The 12032-nt window shown below is 45.4% G+C and overlaps 1 protein-coding gene across 1 annotated transcript; it reads right to left on the bottom strand.

Moving 5' to 3' along the window:
- Positions 1-245: 245 nt before the first annotated feature.
- Positions 246-10265, bottom strand: LOC143834861 (heterogeneous nuclear ribonucleoprotein M-like). The gene is made up of 3 exons (XM_077331730.1): positions 9984-10265; positions 3821-3993; positions 246-551 (listed from the first exon to the last, which is right to left on the bottom strand). Exons 1-3 carry the CDS (start codon positions 10139-10141, stop codon positions 487-489), a joined length of 396 nt encoding a protein of 131 aa, XP_077187845.1. The 5' UTR covers positions 10142-10265; the 3' UTR covers positions 246-486.
- Positions 10266-12032: the final 1767 nt, after the last annotated feature.

A 12032-nucleotide genomic window follows, 5' to 3' on the forward strand; every position in this document is an offset into this window, starting at 1 on the left:
CGCTCCTGCTTGCCTCTAGGAAATCAAATCCCTAGCCACTCTGTTCCAATCAGCCCTCAGGGAAGATGCTGACACATCCTTCCACTGAACTGAAAAGCACTAACACCTACAACAGCTCTTTATGGTTTTTTTCATTTAGAAGCAGACCTGACATTTATACAACCTCTCTTCCACACTAAGCTTACCAGATCAGCAAACGAGAACCACAAGAGACATTTAAACTGAGTGTTTAACGTTAATATACCAGTGAAAAATGCACAAGGACCCATGCGTACAGCCAACACCGAATGAGCGCAGCAGAGGGGTGCTGCTGGGCCGATCAAGCCCCCGTCCACCACCTCCCTGCCCACCCATGAAGCAGCTTAGGGGCAGCACCGACGATAGAATCACTTCTACATACACGCTTTTTCCCCCCAAGTTCGTTCGGTTCAACACCACCATACAGTTATATTTGTCATGTAGTTAAAATCCACGGAAGAAATGCTCTCAAAGACTTACCCTTGACTTTCCTTCAGCGTCCATTAAGAGTTCCACGTATGTTACCTCACCAACTATAAATCAGATTCCAGACGGTACATAGACCAAAGGGAGAAAGCCAAGAAAACAAGGGGAATTTAGAACAATCGTCAACAACCTTATATGGAGCCTCTGCCTTATTAGAAAGCCCAGGAATACTCCACGTTTGCTAATCCACCACAACTTGGCATTACAGGTGTGCAGTAAATTTGACCATCAATGTACAGCCTTGATTTTCTCCTCCTATGTTAACACATCAGCCATTTCCACATTCTCAGCTTTCCCAGAATTTTCGGTGCGAAGGTTAGCCCCAAGGAACAGACCAACCGCATGGATACTTGCTCATATCCTGTTTAGCCAAATACTTCGAATTCGGTTTGTTGAAAGCAAATATGCATCACTGTCATTCAAACTAAACAGCATTTTCTTGCCTTGTGGAATGGAGGCCAAACTCTGAAAATCACTCTAAGCAGAACCAGAGCCAATGAGATGAGCTCCAATGAGATGGCTTGCTTCCCATGCTACACATTCTGTACTTGCTTTATGCAAAGCTCCTTCAGGGAATCCACTTCATTTTGCTATACTCTTACTTAACAGGCCTTACTGAGTATGAATCTTCCACTGAATTTCTCATTCATACCATCGGCCCTATACTATAGGTCAAGTTAAGAGAGGCCACTCAATATATCTCAGGGTTGTGCCAGAATGTGAACCCAGTCCTCTCTCATCCTTGGGAATGGGTCACAGCTCAGTGGCAGAGCACCTGCATGATATGCAGAATGTTCCAGGTTCAGTCCCCACCATTTCCTTCTAAAAGGATCAGGTCTCACAAATGAGGTGAAAGACCTTAGAGAAAGAACCAGTGTCAATCTGAGCAAGCAATACATTGATGCACCAGTGCACTGTAAGGCAGCTTCATATGTTCATATTCTAGCCTCTTCACCAAACTGACTTCTTTTTTCCCATTTCCAAATATTCTCTCTGATCTGCACATAAGATGAGCCAAAGGCAATAAAGGATATTAAATGAAAGTTATAAATTGGCACATGCTGGCATAGAAGATGACACTACTGATTTAGCTAGCTTGTCACACTGTGAGAACTGACTTGTTAAATTTGCTATTCTTGCAACTGATATTTGGATATGACAGCAGACAAAGAACTATTACAGCTTGGCCTCCAAACAATGTACATACAAGAAAGGCTTTGGCATCTGGATTTAAATCAAATGCTGTCCTAAGATACGTACATCATGTAGATCCACGTTAGGACAGAACGAAATGGAATTTAAAAGATTTGGGTGTTCAAAGGGTGGTATTTGTACAAGCTAATCAACTAGGTTTTGTCAAAGCCTCCCAACTAAGGAAGGGAATCCACGTTATCCTGGTTCAATTTTGGATTGGTTACAAAAGAGGAAAATCAAGAATGCTGGTGAAATCTGAATAAAAAGAGAAAATGTACTACACACCTGTAACTAAGTTTCACCAACAAATGATACACTGAAATTACTTCACCGAATGGCCACCATTTGGACGTTTCAGAGGGAGGCATCCAAACACACCAGTTGAGAGATCTAACCACAACACTTAAAGTCTCCTAAACCGTATTTACTGGTGTCAAGACACCTCTGGAAAGTTATCATAGGGTTTTCAATATCGCAAGAATGTTGAGTGATGGGAGTTGCAGTCTGTCGCCTCAATTTATCTGCTGCTCCAAAACAGTTCTGCTTGTTCCCAAAGCTGAACCTGGAGTTTGTCATTCTTACATACAAAACCCCAGATCTCTAACAATTTTTAGAGCCACATCCTGGATTCTTGGAAGTATTGTGACTTGGGAGCCAAAAATAAATAGATCTGGATTTTGAGGGCTGAAAACAAGCTTTAGGGAACACCAGTTACTCAAATCTCAACTGTAGTCACAAAACCCAAGAACGCACCATCTGTCCATAATACACTAAGCCCTGCAGAGAAAAGAGATTTCACTGATTCTCCTAGGAGCCTCCTGCAGGAAGCAATTGAGCAGAACAGTGAAGAAAACGAGTCTCATGGACTTTGGCAGCCACGTGAACTGGAGAAAAAGACCAGAACACACTTGGAACAAGTTCCACATAGTGCTTGCAGTGGGACACACCCATGCATACAGACACTTCTATCCACCAATATTCCTGACACGGCGTAGGTCAAGAATTGACATGTTCCAAAGCATAAGGCCCATTCATAATTAATGCAACAAGACTGTAACAGGAGAAGGACTGGATAGCTCAATTGTAAACCCACCATCTGTTCATGGCTGCGAAGACTCGGAGTCACGCCACATTTAATTATGAATGGGGCTGTGCATTCCAATCCCATTGAGGCTTCGAGTGAACCCTTCCAAAGTTTGCTTTCCTTAGGCACACAAGCACATTATCCCTCAGACTCCACTTTAAGCCACAGGTGCACATTGGACTCTAACTTTCAAAACACATGAACCTAAGTTTATTCCCAATGAATACATTTCAGGAGATGTTCACCAGAAGGATGGAGGTGTTATGTATCCGTTCCCAATTTTTTTTTTTTTTTAAGGAATATGATCTGGAACTAATTACCACGGTACCAAAGAATTCTTGGTTATTTTAGGCCGCTTGGTTTGGCTTTCGAAGAGCACAATTTTTTAGAAAATATTTTAGCATTTTGGCCCAAATTTACTGAAGGACTCTAGATGTGAGATAGATATGGCTACCAGCCAAACAGGCTCCAATAAGATAAGACTGATAATATTTTGCATCACTGATTCTCTTAAACTGAGATGTTCACACTACAGCCAATAAACCGCTGCCAGTTATCCCCCCTTTGCAAAACAAAAGGGGTGGGAGAAACATAAATCCATCCTGCTTGGAAGTCACTCTCAGACGGTCCTGGATATTCAACAACAAAAACAAAATTGCCTAAACATGGAAAAGGCTACTGCTTTCCTTCTCAGCAGGAAGTGGACAACTTGTCCTGACCCATGAAAAGGTTTCGAATAGAAGAACCTCACACCAAGCCCCGATGAAGTCTCGCCTCATCCAAGAGACAAAAAGGCTCCTTGATGGAAGCATGACGAGCCGATGCCAAACACACCTGCACACACAGGATGCGTGCCTGCAAGAGCGCAGCAGCTAGCATGCAACACCAGAAGGGTCTGTCTTCGGGGAGAAAAACAGTTGCTCAACGTGGCTAAGTCTACCCAGAATCACTTCAAGCGTGTTCCTGTTCAATGGACACGGAGATCCAATCACAGGTAAGGACAACCAACACAACTGAAGGACACCCGGAGCAGTTTACCTTTCTCTTTCACCAGGTCTTTCAGGTACTGCCACTTCACGTCAAAGGGAATGTTGGTAATGAAAGCTCGGTATCTTTTCGAAGGGCTGGCATAGGGCTCAAACCGACTGCCACCTCCCCGCTTGGCACTTTTCTCTTTTCTTTTCTCACTCTGGTTTACACGGTCACCTTCACTGCAAGCAACAAACACACAAGACTCAGTCACAGAACATGGGGGCATTAAAGGCTCCAGAGAAGAATCCAGATCAAAATCCGGGAGCTCAGCCCACAGGCTAATTGGGGGGGGAGGGTACAAAATACAACAATCTTGATTTAGGACTTGTTCTGGTGAACACCTGGTTGGGAGACATGCCCCCCCAAAAACCCCACCCTGCAAAAAAGCAAATCCCACATCTGTAGAGTGCCTCTCTTGCAGTGCTGAATAGTCAAAAATACCACTGTTTCACAGATATGGAACTAGGGCCCAAGTTTCTAGGCAAAACTGACCAGTGCCCCCATTACTCAGGTGAAGATTTCACTTCTACAAAGTCTACCTTCCCAATGTCAGCAATTAATACCATATTCATTTGGATTTTTTGCCGTTACAAATTATTCCCTCTCAAAACCAGTATCATATTCAAGAATTTCTTGAAGTCTCACAAATTGCCCAAAATATCTTCGTAACAAGTACACATACAGGCAAACCTTCCCCCAACACCTTCCGCACCTCATCCAGTGGTGCTGTATAGTAAGAGGTAGCAGTAAGTTCACAGTGGACAGTTCAGCCAAGCCACGTTTTCACACTACTTGGACTTACTATTAGGGCTGTTACAAATATTCCTAAGAAAACCTAGAAATCCATTAAGATACTAAGAGAATACATTAATGAATCATTGGGTATGAAACTGGGGTCACTGTGGGTGAGCAGGTGGTTGTGAGTTCCTGCATTGTGCAGGGGGGGAGGTAGATTAGATGACCCTGGAGGTCCCTTCCAACTCTAGGATTCTATGAACTGAAACCAAGACTACAAACAACTGGATTTCATGGATCAGTTCTGCTACTAGAAATGCTTATTTTAATGGCAACAATCTACACTTAACTCCGCCTTTCTCAGCTTTACCACTGAGAAAGCCGTGAGACATTCTTCAGGCTTGGAGAATCCCCACAAGTGGCACGATCATGTAGAACAGGGGTAATAAAACTGCGACCCTCCAGATGTCCATGAACTACAATTCCCAGGAGCCCCTGCCAGCATTTGCTGGCAGGGGCTCCTGGGAATTGTAGTCCATGGACATCTGGAGGGCTGCAGTTTGACTACCCCTAATGTAGAATATGGCTGGGAAGCAGAGCTGTGGACACGCCCACCCAGGGCCCCTCCCCTCCCCCTCCAGCCCCATCATTGGCCATTTTGGGAGGAGCGGGGGGGGGGGTTGACATGACCATACATAGTCATTATTGCTCACTAAATTTTTAACAAACTTTTAAAAATATATAAAAAATTGACTTCCACTCATTGAGGACACCCCAGGGTCTCAAAAAACCCTGAGTTAACCCAAAACGGTTTGGAGAATTGGTTGCATGTGGCAAAGGTTCCTAGCACTTGAAGAAGGGGCCACCATAGCAAGAGAGATCTGCAGGAATTGATAACAGTTCACACTTGTGTTTTTCTTTTTTAATTATTCTCTCAGCCTTGAGAGCTAGATTACTCTGAGGCATAATGACTGGACCAGAACCTGGAATCAGATTTGCACAGCCAAATCTGATGCTTAACCCATCACGTTCCAGTACAGATGCACTGCATTCGTTTTCACTGGAGGATGGTTCTTCTTGCAACAAGTCTATGAGTAGCTTATCATACCTTGCTCCCCTTCATCTGCCATACATGGATAATATACACAATACACATGGCTCCTGGGGAAGCAGATTTTTAACACATTTGGATTATTTATGTCTGTGCTTGTAATCCGCCTTTCCCTGGAGACTCAGCGTTGTTTATGGATTAAATGCTAAAGTTTCCATAAAACCTCTTTTGAGAAGCACCATCTTAGAATATTTCACCCTCTTCCCACACAGGAAGGAATGCCTCAACTATAACTGCGCCTACTAGGATAAGCATGTCCAAAAATGATGACAAAAGAAAGAACATGCTTTCCTGTTCTTAATTCAAACATCTGCAAACTTGGGCAAATTTAAGTCAACATAGACCGCACGAACAATAAATTAAGATGTTTCTCATTAGGTAATAAAATTGAGTTTTAAAAATCTATACAAAGGCTGCCACAAAAGGTAAACCCTGTGTTATCAAGCACCACAAGCTAATCATCAGGCACAACTTTCCAACAGTAATGCCTCTTGAGCTGAACAGTACCAAGTCAGGATGCAAAAAAGAAAACAGCCACTATTAAGAAGACAATTTCAGAGTGCATTTGTGCAGGTCCACAGTAAACAGCTAGATTCCAGTCCAGTAGAGAAAAGCAAACTTTGGGGGTGGAGTGACATACCCCCCTCTCCAAAAAAATCTTATTGGTCTCCAAGGTGCTCTAGCCTTTATTATAATATGTTGTCACTTTTTAGATACAAAATCCAAAGGGAGAGAATGGCAAAACAAAAACCGCCATGATATTTTAAACAATAAGTGGCTTATTGGTGATGTTTAATTTTAGTTTAAAAATTGTAAACCTTAAAGACCCAATTGTTTAGAAAAAACAGAAGCACAGCTTCATCTATTACAACACAAGTAGGCTGTTGTCTTCAGTTACTCCCTGGTGAAAATTCACACAAACACCCCTTTAACACACAGCTGCCCTATTACATCCACTGAGGAACGTGAATCTGCCTTTATCTATTAATTTAAATATGCTCAAGATTAATAGCTGAACTGGGATCTGAACCCAGATCTCTTCCCTGGCTCGTTAACTCCAATGCTCTCCATGACTGATGTTAATACTGCTCCACTTCGAAAAAAAGATATCTACATGAACCACAGGGCAGGTAGAAGATGGCAGGAGATGGGCCATTCTCACCCAGGAAACTGAACGGAAGGGGAAGCCCTGCCGTACATCATTTTGTAGACCTATGGAAACTGCACCCACACCCTCCTGTAGCTGCATTTTCCTTTTTTAAAAAGCAGGATGAAAGCCTGGTTGCAGGTTATAAACTAGGACTAGAGGAAAAGCAGCAACTAAACCATCTTCCACCATATACAGGGAGGTCCAGATATGATTAACACCCACTTTGCAAAGCACCTTTTAATCCTATCTTGAGGTAGAAGTCAAGTGTTGGATGAAACGGAGGGAAAGCTGTATGTAAGGAAATAGCTACATTAAATTATATTCATGTCTGCATAAATGCAGTTACACAGTATCTTTATCTGTGGCCATCTTTTACCATGGGGTGGGCACACTGATGGATTTTACTGTGCTTTTTGATGATTTGATGATGCATTTGAGTTGCCACTTCTTATCCTGCTGGGTGATTTCATAATGTTGCTGGTTTTAATTACTGTTTTATAGATAACGTTTTTATACCATCTAATCATCCCAAAAGGTCTCCAGTGGTTGATTTCAAGCACTAAAAGCCAATTATATACAATAAAAATATAGGCATAGTACTAAAAACCAGGATGGTTTATCGGGGGTACAGTAAATCTTCACTCACTTTATCCCCTGATGATGGACGCTGCTGTGGAAGTCCTGGGATGAAAGCTTACATGGCTGACACGATTTGCATATGTATATTATGTGAGCACAGATTAATTTATCTCCACAACCAAATTTCTCTTACTACTACTACTGAAAAATTATACATGAGAAAGAGATTGTGCATATATGTATAACTGATGATAATGAGATACACGTGTAAATGAAATTTCACAGTCGACAGTGTAATATGCTACTGGTATACCAGTATGGTAACTATGCTTCAACTTTAATTTAATTGCAAATCACTGATACATTTTTAGAGAAGCATTAATTGTATGCCTCAGTTGTTTTTCCTATACAATGTACTGCTACTCTTAACCAGTACACCATGCTGACCCTTTAATCATTTCAGTTATAACTAGGACCTCCCAACCTTTTACAGACATTAACATGCTTAGCTAAATCAGAGAACCGCCTATACACTTCTCTCGATTATAGCCATAAACATCTCACACTATTCCTGATCTGATCCAAGTCTTCTTCAAATTCATCAACACCTGGGGGCAGCTCAATTACATCTCCAACTTAATTTTGTACCCTGCAATGTAAACCCTATGCAAGGGGAGGCCAAACTGGTTCTCCATATGTCCATGGATTTCAATTACCTTGAGCTCCTTCCAGCATCAGTTTGGCCACCTCTGGCCTATGCCTATGTCATACATAACTGGGCCTTCAGATCTCTCCTTTAACCATACACCCTCTCCCACCCTTCTGTTGATGGGTCAAGACCTACATGCATCTATGAATGCCCATGGGCTCTGACTCTCACTAGCGTATGGCAGAGTAAACATAAATAAACATTTAAAGTAGCATCAGACTCCCACTTAAACATTTACTTGCAAAATCTCGTACCCCATTATATACAGAATGTAAGGATCCAAATATCAAACTATAAGATTTTGCTATCTTTTTAGCCTTGACTCCAGCCTGGTGGAACACCCTACTGAAGGAGATCAGAGCCCCGCAGGTCCTATGACTTTTGGACAGGGCCTGTAGGGCAGAGCAGTTCCAACAGGCCTACAGTTGAGGCCAAGTAAGAGCTAACATGCCTCTTTCAAACCTCCCTACCAGCACCTGCCCAGTGATTGACCATCGAGGAAACATTAAGGATAATTTATTGCCTCTTGTGGCGCAGAGTGATAAGGCAGATGACATGCTGTCTGAAGCGCTGGCTGTGAGGCTGGGAGTTCGATCCTAGCAGTCGGCTCAAGGTTGACTCAGCTTTCCATTCTTCTGAGGTCGGTAAAATGAGTACCCATCTTGCTGGGGGGTAAATGGTAATGACTGGGGAAGGCACTGGCAAACCACCCCATATTGAGTCTGCCATGAAAACGCTGGAGGGCGTCACCCCAAGGGTCAGACATGACCTGGTGATTGCACAGGGGATACCTTTACCTTTAGTTTATTCTAAAATCAGTCCAGTAGCACCTTTAAGACCAACAAACATTTATTCAGATTATTATTTATTGTTGTTCTTAAGGGTGCACAATTTTACTTCAAACCAACACAGCTACTCATCTGAGTTTACCTTATTCTGTAATTGAAACATAACTTACATTTTAGATATTTTTAAGGAGTTTTTTTTTTAATATGATGTTATAGAGTCTCTTGTGGCGCAGGGTGGTAAGGCAGTGATATGCTGTCTGAAGCTGTCTGCCCATGAGGTTGGGAGTTCGATCCCAGCAGCCTGCTCAAGGTTGACTCCGCCTTCCATCCTTCCGAGGTCGGTAAAATGAGGACCCAGCTTGCTGGGGGGTAAAATGGTAATGACTGGGGAAGGCACTGGCAAACCACCCCGTATTGAGTCTGCCATGAAAACGCTAGAGGGCGTCACCCCAAGGGTCAGACATGACTCGGTGCTTGCACAGGGGATACCTTTACCTTTAAATATGATGTTATCCACCCTAAGTCACCTGAGAATAATAATAATAACGATAAGCCCTGAGTCGGCTTGCTTGGAGGACAACATAAAAACCTAATCAATAGATAACAACGATTGCTGGTTCTGGTTTTCTCCCCATATACATATAATTAATAATTTAAATGCTTGCTATATAGACATATGTAATTTATACTCAAAATAAAATTATATGCCCATATACGCATATTTACAGATTATCTTGACCCGGACAATATTCCACTCCTAGCGACTGAGCTGTCCTTTCGCACGCCGGCCTTGCGGTTCAAAGGAGATTTGGGGTGGTCCCGTGTCCTTCCTTCCTCCCGCCCACCGACCGGGCCTACAACACGCCGGCCGGCTCACGCCTCACGCGGACTGCCGCGGCCCCCTCGCCGTTTCCAGGGCGCCTCCGCCGCCTCGGCCATAGGGCTTTCCGGGCGCCCCCAAGGGCGAGGGGGACTGGTCCGAACCCCCCTTCGAAGGCCTCGGGGAGCGCCGGCCCTTCCCTCCCTCCCTCCCTCCCTTCCTTCCTTCCTTCCTTCCTTCCCTCACCCTCCCCCCGGCGGCGGCTCCCCTCACGGACCTCTTCAGAGCTCCGTCGCCGACGCTGTTGCCAGCCCCGTTGGCCGCGCCCGGCGGCATCCCTCCGATCCCTCCGGCCACGACGGCCGCCGCTCCGGGGTCCGCCATTTTGGGGCCGCTCTCAGACACCGCCGCCGACGCCACCACAACCGCCGCCATTTTCTCCTCGGGCCGCTCGACGAGGCGCGCCAAAACGGAAGGCCGTCGCTGCGCAGGCGCCGATCCAAGGCAGGAGCGAGCGAGCGCGCGCGCCGGCAATCTCTGTCTCCCCCGCCCTCCTTTCGAATAACCCCCGATCGGCTGCTGGGCGGTCAAATAAGCCGCGCCCACACTGCTTTTGTGCAGCCAATGGGAGAGGCCCGAAGGAGCCGTGACCTGCCTCCCTCTCCTTGGTTTAGCCAATGAAGGAGCGGGAGCGGGTTTAGCCCCGCCTTCATTCGTCACCCAACGTTTTCAAGAGGCCGATCAACCGGGAAACAGCGCTTGCGTGCGAAAGTGGTCGATACGGGGATTTAAAAGAAAACACGTTTCAGGGTAAATGACAATACGTCTCGGAGGCTGCCCGTTGACGTCAGGAAAACCATCCATCCATTCCATTTATATGCCGCCCCTCGCTGTAAGGGAGGGGTGACCAAACTGGTTCTCCAGACATCCATGGACTACATTTCCCATGAGCCCGCCGTCTGCTGGCAGGGGCTCATGGGAATTGTAGTCCATGGATTTCTGGCGAACTAGTTTGGTCACCCTTCCCTTTTTTCTCAAGACATCCATATACTACATTACCCATGAGCCCATGCAGCAGATGTCCATGGGAATTGTAGTCCATGGATGTCTGGACAGCCACAGTTTGGTCACCCCTGCTGTAAGGTCTCGTTGAAGCCTTGGGGGGCCCTGGCTTGAAATTGGAGACTGATAGGAATCGTTGCTGGGGGGACAGAGTTGTGGGGGGGGACAGGGGTGGCGACACTCCCGTTTTCCTTTTAGGATCCATGCTCTTCACCACCACCCAGCAGAGACTTGTCCTTTGGGTTTTCGCTTCCGTCGGGCACTTGCCCCGCCCGCAGTGCAAGTTCCATGGGGGACCCGAAGTGGCCGCCAGATATCTTGACAATGGACACAAACATTTCTGCTCCCTTGATTTTTGTATTTTTAATGCAGCTTTGGGGATTTTTTAAAGTTCTACTCATTTAAAAATATTTGTTCTGATCTTAAATGCTGTTTGGTATTATAATTTTTTTTAAAATTTGGTTCGGTTGCAGTTAAGCGTTATAAAAAAACCACAAAATAGGCAGGCAGGGATAACATCAGCCCTTTTCATTGACTGTTTACAAAAAGCTTGCTTAGCAAGGTTGCTTGTGATCCAGTGCAAACTGTCCCCCCCTATCCCTGCTCCTCCTTCCAAGATGGCCTTCTGATGCCTACCTGAAGGACCAGGCCAGAAGGACAGACTAGAACTGTTGGTGGCAGCCATTCTTATCTCCCAAGGATTTTCTTCATCGTGAGACTGGGCAAGTGAGCATGGACAGAATCTCCCACTCGTGAACCATGAAGTTCCGTGGCTGTAGAAAGAAACCTGCCTGTGTTGGGAAGCCTGAAGGCCCTTGGAGAAGGCCATGCTCAGCGCTACAAACCAAGGGCCGCTCAGCAGGGTCACCAACCAGCATGGGCTTACCAGGTCCTTCGTCCGGAGAACACAGCAATGTCGGAGGTGGCAGGTGGTGAGCTGACACCGACCACTGTTGCCACTTTAGGAAACCAAGCCCAAGGGGCCCCTAGGGCTCTGGCCAGAGACCATGTGCTTGGGCATGGCCTCGTTTGCCCAAGGCCTACCATGAAATTGCTCTGTAAGGTTCACAGGCCAGTCCTCCCTCGCTGCCCAAGGCTGCGAAATGGGAGCATTACAAGAGATGGACTGCTCTGCAAACCACTGAGAACTAGAACCATAATGCTGGTGCTGAAGCTGAGATGCCTAGAAGGTAAAAGGAAGCCAACGTTTTGTATATGTGAAGCTGCCCTAGAGCAGGGGTGGGCAAATTGTGGCCCTCTAGCT

This window comes from Paroedura picta, chromosome 4 (genome assembly GCF_049243985.1).
Source record: "Paroedura picta isolate Pp20150507F chromosome 4, Ppicta_v3.0, whole genome shotgun sequence".
Taxonomy (NCBI): domain Eukaryota; kingdom Metazoa; phylum Chordata; class Lepidosauria; order Squamata; family Gekkonidae; genus Paroedura; species Paroedura picta.

Bases quoted from the DNA above. Each gene is read 5' to 3' on its own strand.
- LOC143834861 (XM_077331730.1), bottom strand. From the start codon at position 10,141: ATGGCGGCGGTTGTGGTGGCGTCGGCGGCGGTGTCTGAGAGCGGCCCC. The intron at 3,994-9,983 runs GTCCGTGAGGGG...TGTTGCTTGCAG, and splicing joins GGCGACGGAGCTCTGAAGAG to TGAAGGTGACCGTGTAAACC. The intron at 552-3,820 runs GTAAACTGCTCC...TCTGATTTATAG, and splicing joins AGACCTGGTGAAAGAGAAAG to TTGGTGAGGTAACATACGTG.